General features: G+C 42.8%; 1 protein-coding gene across 5 annotated transcripts in view; it reads left to right on the top strand.

Moving 5' to 3' along the window:
* PALS2 (protein associated with LIN7 2, MAGUK p55 family member) overlaps positions 1 to 18,422 on the top strand; it is a 105,917-nt gene that overhangs the window by 54,521 nt on the left and 32,974 nt on the right. For all 5 annotated transcript variants that reach the window (XR_014475077.1, XM_083189197.1, XM_083189199.1 and 2 more), the window contains exon 6: positions 7,585 to 7,716. Coding sequence is in view for 4 of the 5 variants with exons in the window: in XM_083189197.1 (XP_083045323.1) it covers positions 7,585 to 7,716 (132 nt within the window). In the remaining variant the exon portion in view is untranslated. The remainder of the gene's footprint in view (positions 1 to 7,584; positions 7,717 to 18,422) is intronic.

Below are 18,422 nucleotides of genomic sequence, written 5' to 3'. Positions count from 1 at the left end.
GAATTCTGACAACTGTCCATACTCTCTGTGAAGCCTTCAATTCCGTACTCGCTCAAAACCACCTCCTTTATTATAACTCAAACCTCTCAACCTGATACGTTTACACTAACAGGATCTGAACTTTGGATCAACATGCATCAGTGTGAAAAAGTCTACAACTGTTAATCGACACAAGCAAAATGTCAACATGAGTTTTTGCCAACATTTTTTTAAATTTTTGACCTTTTTCCCCTCTTTACCATTCATGCAGACTACGATTGGGAATGGTAAAGTGCATGGCCTGCAGCATAGCAAGCAACGCAAGCCTGCATGGTGCATGAATGGGGGTCCATGCGGTACAATTTACACATTTTCTCCAAAAAATTTACAACATTTCCGCACCAACCGTTTTGCTTGTCAACCTTGTGGGGTGGACCTAGACACTGTCGATAATGCTGAGATAACAGGATGTTAGTGCTCGCATGGATCATATGGTCAATGATCCATACACGCACTGACTTCCTGTTCTCAGCATTACCTTCCTCCTCCAGACTGTGAGCTGACTTGAGCATGGTTCTTCTTACTTGGTCTCGTGTCTGCTTTCCAAAATGCAACTAACCCCAACTTTTTAGGATAACACACTGCCAGCGTTGCCGGTTGTTTTTAAAAGTTGTAAAAGCTTTTGAAATCTGGGTTGAAATGTAATGGCGACGGTCAATCTCCGATTTTTTTATTTTATTTTTTTAAGCGGCAATCGTATGCGACTCATGGTTCTGCCCTGTAAATGATTTCCACTTTAAAAACAATGTCTGAGACCGTCCGGTATCCCACACCTCCAGCAATCTCATGCTATTACAGTTCCCTGCTGATCTGTTATTAGCCTATCTACAGTATGTGCAGAAGGGAGGTGTAAGGTTAGTTGGAGAGAAACGGCTCTGAGTGTGTCTGTCTGATTATAATGACGGTAGTTATGTCTTGGGAAGCTTTTTTGTTTTTCTGTCTTGTTGCAACAAAACTTTATAGTGTTTGTCTGCTCTGACGTTATTTTATAGCTTTAATATCCAAACCGTTAGTTAGTAAAAAAAAAAATTAGTTCATTACACACAAACTCATGTCCTCCCTATGATAACAATACAATGTATTTCCAAGCTGACAAAAAAATAATTTGACTGGTCTTCTGGCCTGTTTCAATGCTGTCTCTCTGCCATCTGATATACTGTTAAGGTGAAGATTTGTCTATGATGTATGATTTGTCTTGAATTCACCGGAGGCCGGAACTACTGATATTGCAATTTTAATGATGTACAATTTAAACTATATTGTGCTATAGATTGTACACCATCTAAGTTGTGCTGCCTGCACAGTGTATTTCTTATTGTGATATCGACCCCATGCTGTAAACAAACGGTGCCATATGCACTATGTTTTCTACTAATATGGACTATACAGTATAGTCCATATCTGCAGTCCATATCAATCTTGTATATGTCCTTTAAGGCAGCTGCACACGATTTGGTAAGCATACACACTTACCAATATGCCAGTAGATGTCTTTCCTGACTTCACAATTGGCAGGGCATTTAAATATTTGCGGACAGCTATGATGTCAGTCCTTGCAGCCACTGTATGGGCAGTGGTGGGTAACCTGTACATACAACAATGCGTACTAATATACCAGCATCAGCTGTGCTGGGACAATGTATATGAACATAGCCGTTCAGACATATTGGGTGTATGCTCCCACCGATACACAAAAGCTGTATCGCCCATTTAATGGAATGGGCGATATATCTATTGGTGTGTACCCAGCATAAGGATATTTATGTGAAGTAGTGCAAAGTCCGTTTATATCTGGAGGGCTCAGATGTACAGAGGCTTAAGCATTAATATAGTCCTGATCTTACATTGAATATAACTCCAGATTACATATACCGGTATATGTGTGTGTATTCTTCTCTTCTTTTAAAAGTGCCTTTTTAACACATTTAAGTCTCTTCTGTATACTCCCCCACCAGCTACCATCAGTGCACAAGAACTTGCCTCCTACTTTAAGGACAGGATTGATAACATCTGAGATGAAATGGGATGCTCTTCTTCTTCTGCAGCCTCTAACCTACTTATTTCCCCACCCGAACCCTCTGGCACTTTCTCTTCATTTGAGCCCACAACTGAAAAGGAATTATCCACACTCTTCTTATCCTTCTACTCCCCTACCTCTTAATATACCTGCACAAGTCATTAAAACACAATTGCCTAAGACAGAACTGACTAAAGTGCTAAATGATCTGGTCAATGCCAAGGCTAAAGGCCATTACTCTCTACTTATTCTTCTAGATCTTTCTGCTGTTTATGACACTGTGGATCACACTCTTCTCATACCAACACTACACTCCCTAGGTCTTAATGATACAGCCCTTTCCTGGTTCTCATCTTACCTATCTGATCGCTCTTCCAGTGTCGCTTCTCTGACTCTACCTCCTCTTCACTACCTCAGGCAGTCGGAGTTCCGCAAGGCTCCGTTTTTAGTTCCTCGGCTTTTCTCAACCTATACCTCATCTCTTGGAAAACTAATTCGCTCTTTCGGATTTCAGTATCACTTGTATGCGGATGAAACTCATATCTAGCTATCAACCCCAGAGTTGTCGCCAGTAGTTTTGGGCCAAGTCTCTGAATATGTCTCTGCCATCTCATCTTAGATGTCTTCTTGCTACCTCAAACTCAATATTTTTTTAAACTGAATCAATTCTTTTCCCACCAGCCAAGAACAGTTACCATCCTGATCTCTCCAACAATCTACCCCACAAGCCTCTTACCTAGGGGTCATCCTCGACTCTGAACTGTCCTTGGTTCCCCACATTCAATATGTCTCCAAATCTACATGCATCTAAAATCTCTTGATTGGTATATCTGGAAATCTTACTTCTGCGTGGCTTATTTGTACAAACCATAGCTATTAGCCTTTAAAAACAGAAGCATTTGCATCAGAACAAGTTAGTCAAAGGTCTCATCATTCACACGGAAGATGGAGATTTTTGAAACTGAATAGCAGATGCGTGTTTCAATTCCATAATGCCTTGTTTTGTACCTTCTAAGGGAGGCGGTTGTTCAGTTCCCAATGTGGTGAAGTATCCAGTGCTATTTAAATGCCTGTGCTGTAAGCACACAACTAGCACCTGCTTGCACCCTCGGGACTAGTTGCGATGTTAAAAACATGGGACATATCACTTACATCGGAAGTTGCAAATAATGTTGCAAAAGTCCTGGGCAAATAGCTGTCTTATTAAACTTCAGTGTTCTGCAATCAATTGAATAGCTCTGGGAATTTCACACAGAAACTATGTTGCTGCACTGGGAATTTAATCCCCCTCCGATATCCCTTCCTTCTTCCCTACATAAGATTGGGTCTGTGTTAATAAATCTTTGATTTGCTAGACTGTAGACAATTTAAGCAAGAGGCAGCATATCTGCAAGTTTTATAAGCACAGCTACATATTTGTATATCATTTGCTTAGACCTTCTGCTGTGATATTATTTTGCTCAATGACCTCTTTCCAATGCACTAAGGATTCTTGAAAAGGCTGCAGAAAATACAGATTCATTTTTACTGTAATATTGAGCTGTTTATTAACTTTCTTTTTGGACATTTTGATTTTATTTTTTAAGAGCACACCAGAAACTGCATACTTTTCTTTGTAAAACCTATTTTAAGAGGGAGTCACATACAGCCGCACTTGATGTCAGATAGACAGGCCCAATTGCTGGCTGGATACAGATGGAAACTCTGTCAAGGGACTGCCTAGCTTGTTTTGCTGCTTTCACATCGCAAAACCTGCTTAGACCCGTTAATTAAAACGTTTCTTAAAACGGGTCAGGGCAAGTTAAACCCCTTTCACATTGCATGTAAACAGTATATTACCGTTTAATTACCATTTTTGTACTTTCACATTGAACCAGTTTCACCCATAGAAAACAGTTGTGGTGAAATAGTTTATAGAAATAGTTTGGTGCAACCCGCTCATTACCTATGCAGGGAACGGCGACCCGGTCATTAAATATGCACTGCGCTGGGTCCCGCTCATTACATATGCACGAAGCGACCCGCTCAGTGTTCACTGCTGCCTGGGTACTAAATACTGGTTCTGAGCCATTCACACTGCATAATAAACAGCTCAGAACCGTGTAGGATCCGCCTTTTAAACCGTTTTGAAATACCGGTTTTCTAGAACCGGTAAATTCAATCCGGAGTTTTCACATGGCAGCTGTAATGTTTTAAAACCGGCAATATACCGTGTTATAGCTGCGGTGTGAAAGGGGAATTAGTGACACCAGTAAATCTACAAGTGGCCATGGAAGCAGAGCGGGCGCAAGCAGTCCACTCTCTTTTTATGAACAGGATATAGACAATCAATCTTTAATGGTCTTTCTGCAAATAGTCCTGTTTGAATTTTAAGTGGCAGTCATCCCAGACCTGCAAGCAGTGAGGTATGACTGCCAGACTTCATAGTTTCACTAGCCCAAATATAAAGTCCATTTTAGATCTAAACTATTTTGACAAAATAAAACATTTGTGCACATTGCTACAATTTGGCCCAGAATGCCACGTGTCTATTAATAGAACAGCATACTAAGGTGTCCCCTATGTGAATGGAGCACTGGGGACTTTATTCTGCCAAGTTACGCTTCCATGCTGAAGTGGGCAATGCTGTTTTTGGCTTGAAGTTGACAGCGATATAATAATTTTATTGATATAGCGCTCTTTCTCCAATGGCACTCAAGGATCTTTACAGGCAGAAAAAGCAGATTACAAAACATTAAGTAATTGAGCAGTAAAAAAAAAAAAAAAACCTAAAGGTGCCCACTCACTAGATCTTAAGAGAAATCTTTGGTGAAGATGTGCGCTTGCCTGAAATCTTTTGTCCAAGACAGACTAAGTTCAAGGCTAATTTATGCACACATCTTAAGATGTTTCTAGTGTGTGGGCACCTTTAGACACACAATAAGAGTAATATATGGGTGAAGCATTGCTTTTGGGTAATAACTTATAAAGGTTGAATACCACCCATCAAAGGTACCAGGTGAGGCAGCTGTATTAATGCACTATGTAGGATTACCCTGGGGGGATTGGATCCTCTAAGAAGAGACTGCTCAAAAAGGGCAGTTGCAGCATCCTAACGCTTGGAGTAAGGTCCCAGCATTATAGTCACTCCATGTGATAATCATTTTATCCAGATGAGGTGGCACACTACTAATGTTGCACTATGTGGGGGAAGGGGGGGTGAGGCATACAAGGATTGAAGGCGTGCACATATTAGGGAAAAACTGACGTGTCCTATAATAAGAGCTGACCTAATATGTGCTCTGATATATGGTTGTCCTCCTCCAGGTAGTGAGAGAAATGAGGTGAGCCCCTGGCATTTTAGCCCCCCCCCCCCCCCCCCCCTACATATTGGTCTTTCTTATTGTTCTTTGGGCAGAACTGGTTTTGAGAAGGCCGAAGACATGGGGGTATATTCAATGCGAGCAGTGCAGATAGCTCGCCGTCTGAGTATTGAAATACAGCGAGCAGCCGGAAAGGGGGTTTGTGTGGTGAGGATGGCTTGTTTTCAGCGATCCTCGCCGGTGGCATTGAATACTGCCCATGGTGTTTTGAGCTCACTTGCAACACCAGTGTTCTCAGGTGGGGAGTGAGGCCCACAGCTTGGTTTCTATATAAGAAACTGCCAGCGCTGCCCTTTGCAGTACACCCAGATGGTTGCCTCAGATGATTTATCTGCGGGCAGGATGTGGGTCACGTGGATGTTTCTGTGCAGGTTTTATCATATTACTACACAAGCATTTACTTTCTAATATATGCGTTGGGTCCTTGTATGACTCGCCTCCTACAGTGTAACTTTTGTAGTGCACTTGGGGATTTGATGAAAAATACATGGACCTGAGTATACACTGAAATCTCCCATTTTGGGTAATTTCTTTTAGGGGTAATCTATTCCACCCAGGGTAATCCTACACAGAGCGCCTACAATGGCTGCCGCACCTGGTACCTAGTCATGGTGGAGTACACAACTCATGGAAGTTATCCAAAATGCTGCACCAACACTGCATTATGCTTACTTTGTGCTCAAGGGTTTCTTTTGTCTGTGACTTGTCTGTTACTGTTCCACCAACATCCTCTCTATTATGTGCATTGTTTTTTAATGTCTGTAAAGCACCTTGAGTCCTGTTGGAGAAAGTGCGCTATATAAATTAAACATACTAAATAAAATATCAGGATTATTGTGGAGAGCTGAAGGGACACGTTTGGTCCTCGGTTGTTGGGTCATTGGTGCAGAGGGTGAGGAGGGGCTACTGGAATGTCGCATTGGAAGGCCAGAGGTCTAGGCAGGCTGGGAGCTGACGAGAAGTAGCTCTAGCAGTGCTGCGGGCAGCCAAAAACAGGACCCCGCAACCTGTGACTCCAGGGCCAGCTGAAGACTGGACCCCAGTAGCAAGTGGAGGTGAAGGCTTTCAGTGGGTTTAGTGCAGTGATAGCAGTGACAATAGGACAGAGGATGGATTAACTATAGGGCCAAAGATGGGCGCTTTGTGAGTATGGGACCATCCCCGGCACACACGAGATTTGACAAGCTCCATTAAACCGCTTTTTTTTTTTTTTTGGGCAGAGCCATTGAGTAGCTCAGTTTTTTTAATTTTTTTATGATCAGCGTGGTGTCCAGTTAGGTAAATATATGCCACATCCAGGCTTCAGTAACATTGGGGCACTTGTTTGAAAGCGGTGGTTTCCTTTTTCAAGTGGTCACTGGCACCTACCTTCCTTTTTATGTGGCGGTTAGAAAAACAGTATTACCTGTTTTTAGACATTTTCAGTACATTGCTCCTCGCGTGACAAATCTGATGTTTCCTGGAAATGCTAAGTCTTCAAAAAATGAGTGAGATTATTTTGTTATATTGTGTGGATACTACATCGTTATTGATATGTTGACAACCCAAATAATATTGGCAGTGATGGTGTTAATAAGGTGCAAACAAGGAAAAGGTATGATAAACCAAGAAACCTCTGAAATGTCATGATGGAGAGAGAGGCTGCTTTCAGTTATGGTTCAGTCCATTAAATATCTCTCCCAGGGATCACTTACCTTAACCCTTTGAGTGCCAAGTGAATTTGTCTAAATTGGTGTGAAAATGGCCAAGCGAACATTTTTATTCATCACCTTGATCTGTAATGTTTACATTATCTAGGTCAGTGGTGCCAAACTCATGGCCCTCCATCTGTTGTGGAACTACACATCCCAGCATGCCCAGCCACATATTTTATATGATGGAATGGAAAAACTGTGGCAGGGCATGCTGGGATGTGTAGTTCCACAATAGATGTAGGGGCGTGAGTTTGACGCCACTGATCTACGAAATATAATTTATTTTATACAATATTTTTTATTTGATTTTATATAACAAATGTGAGTGACGGTGAAATTTTTACCAGAATTTTTTTTGCGCATCTCACAGATGTCGGCACTCAAAGGGTTAATCACCGTATTGAAATTCTGCCGCATAAATAGCATACACTGTTAATTGATTCTAATTAGTTTGTCTTTCCCTTTACCTTAGGTTTTTGTGAAGTGTCATTTTGATTACAATCCATTCAGTGATAATTTGATTCCCTGCAAAGAAGCTGGATTAAAGTTTTCCAAAGGCGAAATTCTGCATATAGTTAATAGGGAAGATTCAAATTGGTGGCAGGTGGGTAAAACAAACCAGTACTGTATATACGATTAGTATAAAGTAATGATCTATCGTTGTCGGCAGTGGCTGAAATATTCATTATTTTAACAGGTTAAAATAAATTTGTCCTCGGGTAGAGGAATTGCGTTAGCTTATGAAGTGTGCAAACATAATACAGTGTAATGCATTTAGGGATATACCACTAGGGCTGTAGACCGTATTCATGAACTTCATTTTTCTCTCTTAATGAAATTTGCTTGCATGCTGTATTCATTTTGTAACTCCGTATTAGTTTTGTGTTACACAGCGCAAAAGGTAGAATGTTGGTGTTGCAGGTTTTTTTGTCTTTTAGACCACAAACTATCCACTTCAGTCCCTGTCTGCTCCTACCTCCAATCTGTCTTCACAGCTCCCTCTCCATATCCACATTTTAAACAGATCTGTGTCCCTGCAAAAATTAGATTTATACATTTTTGCCTCCTTTTTTTTTCTTTTTTTTTAATAAAATGTCATGCTTGTTACTGCTGGACTTGCAGGTCAGACTTTATTACTACCTTTGAGGTGCTAGTAAAAGTATAAATCTGTGAGAGCCCTGTAAATGTAAGCAGTTGGCAAGAGAACAACGGGTTGTATACAATGGTTTATGATTCCCTGCACATTAGAGTACACTGTTTATCAGTTTCCTTTCATGTTCTTCAGCAAAACAGTTCTGTTTTTTTCTTCTCCATAATCAATAGAACAATTTCGGCTTTTTGCTAAAATGGTTACCTTAGCTCTTTCCGTTCCAGCAGTGTTTTTATGATCAGCAGTTGGGTAAGGTGGGGAGACGCATTGAAGGGTGATCTGGAAATACGGTTAAACAGACACATTGCTGGAACAGAAGGTGCCAACTTATCGGTGGTGTCTATAGATATGTATATAGAAATAACGAGAGAGAGATATAGGTGTGTATTTATATAGAGATATAGCTTAGTAACAAAGATGAGGACACTCACCGGTCTTCTGTATTGATAACAAACTCTTTAATCCATTTTCAGCAATTCAACATAAAGTGCAATGTGCATGACAGTGGGCCATGGGCCAACATTTCATTCTGCCTCCAGACCTTTGTCAAGGCCCCCACTATCGCCTCCTAAATAAATAAATATATATATTTATTTAAGTTTTTTGCCAGGCGAGTGCTCTTTTTCCCTAGTGGAAACTTGGACTGTATAAGACACACCACGGTGTGACCCTAGGGCACCTCTGTATTGTCTTCTGGTGGGTGCAAGTGCAGGTACTTCATTGTATATAGATAGAGAGAGATCTAGCTATATATATCTCTATGGACAGAAGTGGAAGGAAGCGCTTCATAGTGCAGTATTATTTTTGATAAAATACGTTTATTCATTAATAAATAAAAGTGCAAGTAATCCAATACTCGTACCCTGCTTTTGGTACTTGTTTCCTAGCACTGCCACACCGATCAGAATCGCGCTCATCGGGGGTAAAATCGGGGCCATCGCGGCCGCTAAAAAAATCGGGTGCGATGGCCAGACGCGATGCCCGCGATTTCCCCATAGAGAACAATGTTAAATGTCTCAATTTACCCGCGATGACCACGATTTCCCATAGGAAACAATGTGAAATGGCTCAATTTAGCCAAATTATCATAGGGAACAATGGTAAATGGACCCAAAACACCCCATAACATTGAAATGTCCCCCCAAAAGTTATTGACGCCACCCCGCCATCAACGTGAACCCGAAGCGTGGCGAGCGCAGCGGTACGCGTCCTCCGACCTTTTCATGCCCTACTATCCACTAGGGTGTGGAGTGAGAATAGAATAGTGTGGTGAGCGCAGCGAGCCACCGAGCCCGAAGCGTGGCGAGCGGACGCGGATACCTTCACAGTTATACGCGTCCCCTCGCGGGCTTCCCAGGTGTCCATGGCGACGCGGACACCTGGGAAGCCCGCGAAGGGACGCGTTTACCTGTGAAGGTATACGCGTCCCCTCGCGGGGCTCGCTGCGCTCGCCACACTTCGGGCTCGGTGGCTCGCTGCGCTCGCCACACTATTCTATTCTCACTCCACGCCCTAGTGGATAGTAGGGCATGAAAAGGTCGGAGGACGCGTACCGCCGCCCCTCGCGGGCTCGCTACGCTTCGGGTTCACGTTGATGGCGGGGTGGCGTCAACTACTTTTGGGGGGACATTTCAATGTTCAGGGGTCTTTTTGGCCCATTTACTATTGTTCCTATGCTGATTTGGGTAAATTGATCCTTTTAACATTGTTTCCTATGGGAAATCGTGGTCATCGCGGGTAAAGTGAGGCATTTAACATTGTTCCCTATGAGGAAATCGGGGGCATCGCGTCTGGACCATTTAAGCATTTTTAGCTGCACACGACGCGACCGACCCGATTTTTCACTGTTTTCAATGCATTTCAATGGAAAAATCGGGGGCATCGCGTCGGTCGCGTCGCAGGCCACTCAAATTACCCCCGATGGCCAAGATATGTGTCCGTGCTAGGAAACAAGTACCCTGCTTTTCAGCAGTGTGGGCTAAAAATACCACATGGTGTTACATAACAATTATATCCCGGTCACCATCAGTCCTTGTAGCTGCCTCACGTCAGGTTCATCGACAAAATGCGCTTGGGCGTGCCTTACCAGACGCATTCAATCACCAGACGCAGGTCCTGTTGCGTAGAGCGGGAGTAACGCTGACCAGCCTTGCAGGGCGGCACATAGACGGTACAGCAGATCCTGACGTGAGGCGGCTACAAAGACTGACGGTGACCGGCATATAACTTTTATCAAAAATAATACTGCACTATGAAGCACTTCTTCCACTTCTGTCAATAGATCTGTTCTAGTCTTGATTGGATCCCAGGACGCACCAAAGGCTGGAAGCAGCAGTCTCAGAAAGCCCTTGAAAGACCTAGTGCTGTATACTTGGATTATTTGGGGCTATCTGTTAAGTATAGGAACCCATACAGGTGCAAAAAATAGCTTTTTAACGCTTGTGTAAGCTAGCGCTCCTCTAATCTTTGTGATATTTATATATATTTATATTGTGACAGGGAATTACATACAATGGATCAAGTTGAAGTCTTGATCTTTCTTTTTGGAGCAGGTCACAGAATACCAGGTACACAGCATAGGCAAGTATAGTTACAGCAAGCAGCATACAGGTAATCACAGCATAGTTCAAACTCTATGGCCAGTATTCAATGAGAAATGTTCTCCGTGCATGGCGAGAGATTTTTTCTCTCGCCATGCACTCTCCGTGTTCCGGAGCCTCCTGCTCCCACTATTCAACGTGTTAAAGACTCGCCGCCACTCGCGGTGAGTCTTAACCCCTGCAGCGGACGAGCGTCCGCGGCAGGGAGCTGTCAGGGAGCCGGGGGACGTAGCAGCCAAGAGAGATTAAAGTCTCTCTTGGCTGCTGTAGGGGATATGGGGAGGGGTGCAGGGCTCCCCTGGACCCAGGCAGCACAGGCTGCCCCCCCTATAGCCAGCGGGGGACCCAGTATTCACTGTACCCGAACGTGCTTCGGGTGCAGTGAATATATGAATATCTAATGAGCGGCTCGAGCGCTCCGGCCCCCTGCTGGCTGCACTGTGTAAAAAAAAAAAAAAAAAAAAATTGTAAAAAAATATTTTTTTTTAAATTAAATATATATTCATGTGCTATAGGCACATGAATAAAAATAACATGGCCCTTCACAGAAAAAAAAAACCTGATTTTTTGACACCAAAATTAAAAAAAACACCCTTTTAGTTTAAAAGTTCACATTCCTGCTCTCCATCAAAAGATGGAGAATTTCTACACGGAGAGAGACGGCGAGAATCACTTAGAAAGACGGAGAATATTTCACATTGAATAGGGTGGCTCGCCTTTGGAGAAAAAAAACCTCTCTCCACCGCGTGAAAAGCACAAACTCTCCAGAAATCACAGCGAATTTTTCTCATTGAATACTGGCCTATATATGAGAAAGAGAGAGATATTAATATGGATAGAACATTAATTTAAGTTGTTGTTAATGTTAACAGTCGGAGACTACTTTATTTGACTATTTCATTGACTTTTTTTTGTTGAATTAACAATAGAGAGGATTCTGCACAGATAATATAAACCAAAGAGGATATAAAGATATCCGTATAAACCATCTAGTACAGTTAATTAAGATATGGTAAAAAAAAAAGATAAATAGATATAGGTGTCAGGGGGAGGTGCGGCACTCACAGGCAAAAACTTCAGGCAATACACCTATTGTAGGTCAGGGGCAACGTTTACATGCCTTTTATTCAGGCATTTTCATATATATAATCTCTTTTTTTTATTTTAATTTTTGAGTAATCCATCTTTAACCATTTGAGTGCCATTATCTCTCTAAAGGTGGCCATACACATGCAGATTTATCTCCATATCTGTCTGGTTGGAACAAAAACATGGTTATGGATGAGCGCAAATGACAGTTGACCATTTGCTTGGAAATGCTGGTAAACTGACAAACTGTCACTCATCCATGACCATGTTTTTGTTCCAACCGGCCAGATCTGAAGATAAATCTTACTAGTGTATGGGCACCTTAAGAGATGGTCAAAATAACTGCAAAAAATGTCAGCATTCTTCACATTTGTTATATAAATTCAAATAAAAAAAAAATTGTAAAAAAAAAAGTAAACATTACAGGTGATTATGATGACTAAAAATGTTTTTGGGCGGGGCGTGGCCACGGCGGCATGTGAGTGAGGGAGGTCGTGTCGGCTCTCCTGCTCCAGCTCTCCCCCCTCCGTGCACAGCACCCAATACCCAGTGTTTGCCCATGCTAGGCGGCCTGCCTTTGATGCGTTACCGGGCTGTCCGGCTCGTCTGGTGCGGCTGCTGAAGTGCCGTGTGTAGCCGCGGGAGACAGTCTCGGCGCCTGGATTCACTGTGACGGAGGTCCGGCGAGCGGCCCAGCAAGCAGAAGGAAGCGCTTCTCCCCTCTGACGTGCTTCCGGGTCAGCGGAGAGCGCGTCTGCATCGGGGGCAGGCGCCCCACGCCAGCATCTCCCGCACGATACAGGGAAGCAAATATAGCTGCCGGCATCTATTGCAGTCCCTGGATACTCGGCGACCTCACTAAACGGCAGCTCCACTGCGACAGATGAAGCTGTGAAGACACCACCAGAGTAAAATTGCAGACTCCACTGAACAAACGCTGGTCCCCATCTAGCAATACCTAACAGGGTAAGCAAAGTGGATGTTAAGCCCTGTTGTGTGACTGTCCTCCCGCATTAGCAGCTGGTTCCAGCTCCAGGGATGCCTTGCTGCAATACATAGCTGCTCTGGGCCCTTTATGTGATGCTGTGCTTGTCCCAGTGTGTCATTATCTGGCAGTAAAACTTGCAAAGTACCGAACAGCGTCATAGAGCACCCTTGGACTCCATTAAGTCTTTGCAAGGTGCAACATTGTTAAACTCTGTTACAACAGAGCTTGTCATACTTCAAGAGACTTGTATTTTGATGAGCCGTGGTTATAATGGGCAAATCCAGCCAGTCCGCAGCAGCTGCCAGGCTGGAGAAATACGCACGTGTACAGTCACAAGTAGGAGGTTCCCACGCCTCTCATCCTAATACCCCTCAAGTTACCCCTATAAAAAAATCTGCTGAGCCCAACACGGCAGAGGGTACTGAGGAAGTTACACTACAACAGCTACTGGCAGCAATAAACACCTGTGAATCCAATTTGACGAGTCAAATACACAAGGTCCAAGCCGATATCATGATTCTTCATGACGATGTGAATAAAATAAGGGACAGAGTTACGCAAGCTGAAAGTCGCATCTCAGAGCTTGAGGATACAGCTCTCCCCCTAAAAGCTCAAGTTAAGGTCCTGTCCGATCAAGTGTCTGATTTGCGGTGTAAACTCTCCGACCTGGAAGGAAGAAATCGTCGTAACAACATCAGATTCCTGGGGTTCGAGGAGCGATTAGAGGGCGATAGCCCAGAAAAGTTTTTGGAAAACTGGCTGACACAGTCATTTGGCCGAGACGCATTCTCTCCCCAGTTCGCCATCGAAAGAGCCCATCGTGTTCCTGCAAGACCTGCTATACCTGGTGGGCCGGCTCGCATCTTAATTGCTAAATTACTGAATGCAAGGGACCGGGATCGTATTCTTCGCCTAACGAGGCAAAATCCAGATGTCACCTATATGGGCAAAAGAATCTCTGCATTTCCAGACTTCCCAATAGAAATCCAGAAAGATAGAGCCAAATTCAAGCTGGTCAAGTCTAGGCTCAGAGAACTGAACCTTAAGTATTCGATGCTATATCCATCAAAGCTCCGAATAGAACACAATGGAACAACAAAATTCTTTATATCTTCAGAAGATGCCGCCGCATGGATAGATGGGGCCTATCCAGGAAAGAAACAGCTGGCAGCCAGATAACTAGACCGCTGGTCTGCGTTAAAAATCATATAACACATCTATATGTCCGATACTTAATTCGATAACCATGCTGCTTTATTCTATAGTTGGAGTTGTGCTATGGGGGGGTGGGGGGGGGTAAGCTCAGTTTGAAATATTATTGTTTATTTGGGGGAGCCGCCTACATGCAGGGTGGTTATTGGAGTTGTGTTTGCCCCGCTGGTGCTTGTTGATTCTCTCGCTTTTTCTCCTTTTTTTTTTTTTTTCTTTCTCTCTTTCGGTAAGGGCAAGGTATGCCTAGGTGGCTAGGTAATACAGGGAGGGGGTGGGGGGAGGGGTTTATGTTACTAATTGTTGTGTATTTCTTTACTGTGTGTTTGAAACGCTATATTGCACATTTGCACTATTGCACTTTAAGGTTTCTTAAGTGGCCATTAGTAGGTGGACGTCTGTTTATTAACAAGGAAATTATGAGGGATCTCCTGCATTTATGGTGAAATTTCTCACATGGAACGTCAGAGGTTTAAACTGCAAAGTAAAAAGAGCACTAGTCTTAAATCACTGTAAGAACCTGGGGGCGGATATTATTTGCCTACAGGAAACACATCTAAGCAGTGATAAAACTCATGCCCTTAAACGTTCATGGATAGGCCACCAATTTCACGCCCCGTTTACATCATCATCTAGGGGAGTGTCTATCCTTGTTAAGAAATCAGTTGTCTTTGCATGTCGCTCAATTAAAATCGATCCAGGAGGTCGTTACATCTTTATGGACTGTAGTATAAACCAGGCCGAAGTATCATTGCTCTCAGTCTATGTCCCCCCTCCATTTAACTATGAGGTGGTGCGCTTGGCAGTGTCCTTCTCTTTAACATATCCGGATAATTATTTAATATGTTTGGGTGATTTTAACAATGTCATCTCTCCTCAGTGGGATCGATGGAGAAGAAATGATAGTACAATGGGTAAAGAGAAGTCAAATTTTGCTAAATTTGTGGAAGAGGTTGGATGGAGGGATGTTTGGCGGGAACGGCACCCTAATACTAGACAATATTCATGTTATTCGGCCACATACCAGGTATTCTCCAGACTGGATATGGTTTTTACCTCTGATACAATGCTCCCTAAGATTGCCTCTATTGAGTACACAGCTCGGGGTATCTCTGACCATTCCCCTTTGGTGACGATATGTAGTCTGGAGGAGTCTGGGGGCTTAAGAACATGGAAACTTCAGCCTTTCTGGCTTAATCAGATAGATCAAGGAGAAGTGGAGAGTGCAATTAAGTTGTTTTTTGAGGTTAATCAAGGTTCATCCTCGATTCCATGTATATGGGATGCCTTTAAGGCCTTTTTAAGAGGGATACTTATTAAACAAATTGCCTACCAGAAGTGCCAACATCGGAAGAAAAATGCTGAAATGGAGGGTTGGGTATCTAATCTGGAGAACATCTATTTAGCTTCGGGACTAGATACAGACCGTGAAGCATGGCAAAAGGCACAAGCATCTTGGTTGGAATATGTACAAAAAGTGAATTATAGGAGACTTAGATCCAATGCCAACCAAAGGTTTGCTAACTCTGATAAAGTGGGTAGTATGTTAGCCTATCTGCTCAGGATGGATAGGCCGTCAAATATTATAACAAAAATAACAACAGATCATAGCCCACCCTTGACATCCACCCCCGATATATTGGAAGAATTTAAGTTGCATTTCAGTAAAGTCTACTCATCGAGTAAAAATATTTGTAGCAATGAGTTGGAGGCGTTCTTTTCCTCACTTGTATTACCGAAGCTCTCTCCTGATGCTCAGCATTCTCTAGATGCACCCTTTTCTATCGAAGAGATAAATCAAGTTATTAGGACTCTACCCAGGGGTAAGGCCCCAGGCCCGGATGGGCTGCCAGGCGAGCTGTATCAAAGGTACTTAGAACTTTTGGGGCCCCGGTTACTGAAACTATGCCGAGAGATGACTCAAAACGGTGTATTACCCCTATCACTCTCTGAAGCTACTATTGTAGTTCTCCCTAAAAAGGGTAAAGACCCTGCTAGAGTAGATTCGTATAGACCGATTTCGTTACTTGGTACAGATGCAAAAATTATAGCAAAAGTGATGGCAAATAGACTGAACAAAGTCATACAAGAAATTGTTCACCCTGACCAGGCAGGGTTTATGAGGGGTAAGACTACATCACACAATCTTCGTAGAATCTTTACCTATATCCAGAATATTAGGCTAGATCGTCAAAACGCTGCCATTGCTTCATTCGACATAAATAAAGCCTTCGACATTGTCGAGTGGGCTTTCATATGGCGGGCTCTGGAGGCCTTCGGGTTCGGTACAGGCTTTATAAATTGGTTGAAGGCGCTATATGAAAGTCCCAAAGCCAGTATTGTCATTAATGGAAATAAATCTACCCCTTTTTCATTACATCGCGGCACAAGGCAGGGGTGTCCCCTATCACCGTTGATTTTCTCAATTGCAATAGAACCCCTAGCGCAGTCCCTAAGAGAAAGATTACACTGCTCTCCCCTGGGGTTAACTTCAAACGCAAACATCATATTGTTGTATGCTGATGACCTGTTAGTGGGGATTAAAGACCCGAACAAGGACCTTCCCGTGGTCCTTTCACAATTAAAAAACTTTGGGGTGCTGTCAGGACTAACTGTAAACTGGGGCAAATCTCATATCATGCCCGTAGGTCTGGCAGGCCCGGGTGCCATAGGGATGACAGATAACCCGATGGTTGTAGTATCACGCTTTAAATATTTAGGTATAGTGGTGGCGAATAATCCAGAGGATTTTATAACTGATAACTTACTTCCAGCCATGGAGGAACTGAGACATAAATGTAAATGCTGGTCTAAACTTCCTCTGTCAGTAATAGGTCGGGTTAATATAATTAAAATGGTAATACTTCCTAAATTATTATATATCCTACAGCAGGCCCCTATATATATTAATGATAAGACGTTTAGAGCCATTAATAGTATATTGCTATCTTTCATCTGGAACAATAAGCGTCCAAGAATAAAATTATCTACTCTATGGCTTGACCGTAGGGATGGAGGTCTGGCGCTGCCCGACTTTAAGAACTATTACTTTGCTTCGCAATTGGCGCATATAAAGATGTGGCTGGCAGACGTTACCCAAACTCCTGAGCTACTTAGGCTCATTAAGCAGGTAGCCCCTAGGTTGTCCCCCATGCAACTTCTCATATCAAAAAAGATCTATAGGCAATATCCCCCTATTATTACACAAGCATTAAAGATCTGGAATGCGGTATCTAAGTCCTATGGATATGACAGGGTAGATCCAGATTCGTATATTTTCGGGATTAAAGCGTTTGAGGAGGTAAATAAACAACAAGGAGGGAGGTTATGGGCTCAATATGGGATGGTCAATATCGGCCAATTTTATCAAAACCAAGTCCTTAAATCTTTTGGAGCTCTTCAGCTTGAATTTAACTTACCCTTCTCCATGTTTCATAGATTCTTGCAAGTCAGGAGTGCTTTAACAACTCACTATCGCGGTCAATCTGACTGGCTGTTGGAGAATCCAATTAAGGTGTTCCTACTGAAAATTCAGGCACGGCACTGTCTTGCAAGACTCTATAGGTTCTTAATCTCGAATTGTCAGAGTAAAGGCCTGAACCAATTAAGACAAAAATGGGCAGCGGAAATCCCTAATATCAGCGACTCAATATGGCAATCTGCCCTAGCTTCATCAAGCCGGGCCTCTAACTCCATCCGAGTACAACAAGTACAATATAACATATTGCATAGGATATACTTGACCCCAACCAAGCTGAAAGCAATAGGTGCTTCATCTTCAGATCAGTGTCCGAAATGTGGGGAACCAGCTGCCTCGTTTAGGCATCTTTTATGGTCATGTCAAGAAGTAAGTAGGTTTTGGGAGGAAGTTATTAAGGTATGTCAAGCAGTAGGGGCTCCACGAGACATCTTAACAGAAAGTAGTATATTATTAGGGGTTTGGCTAGACCCCAGGGTCACTAGAGGGTTGAATCTTTTACTGCTAGCACTTATTTCACTTGCAAAATTAATAGTAGCACGACATTGGCTTGCCCACAAAGGTCCGCACTATCAAGAATGGATAAATATAGTTAATGTCACGTATGAACATGAAAAAAATTTTTTCGCTTCCAAGAAAAGGAGCAGCGAATTTTATGAAATTTGGCACCTTTGGCGCTTATCACCGTATTTTACACATAATATTGTTATATAAAACTAAAGTTATGAGATTATTAGAAATATAGACATAGCGGTTTTACACATAGCACGTAAACACTATTACTAGCTGTTCAATC

The sequence above is a fragment of the Crinia signifera genome, chromosome 5, assembly GCF_055691185.1.
Source record: "Crinia signifera chromosome 5, ASM5569118v1, whole genome shotgun sequence".
In the NCBI taxonomy this organism is placed as follows: Eukaryota; Metazoa; Chordata; class Amphibia; order Anura; family Myobatrachidae; genus Crinia; species Crinia signifera.
This window is presented reverse-complemented; position numbering and strand designations above follow the sequence as displayed.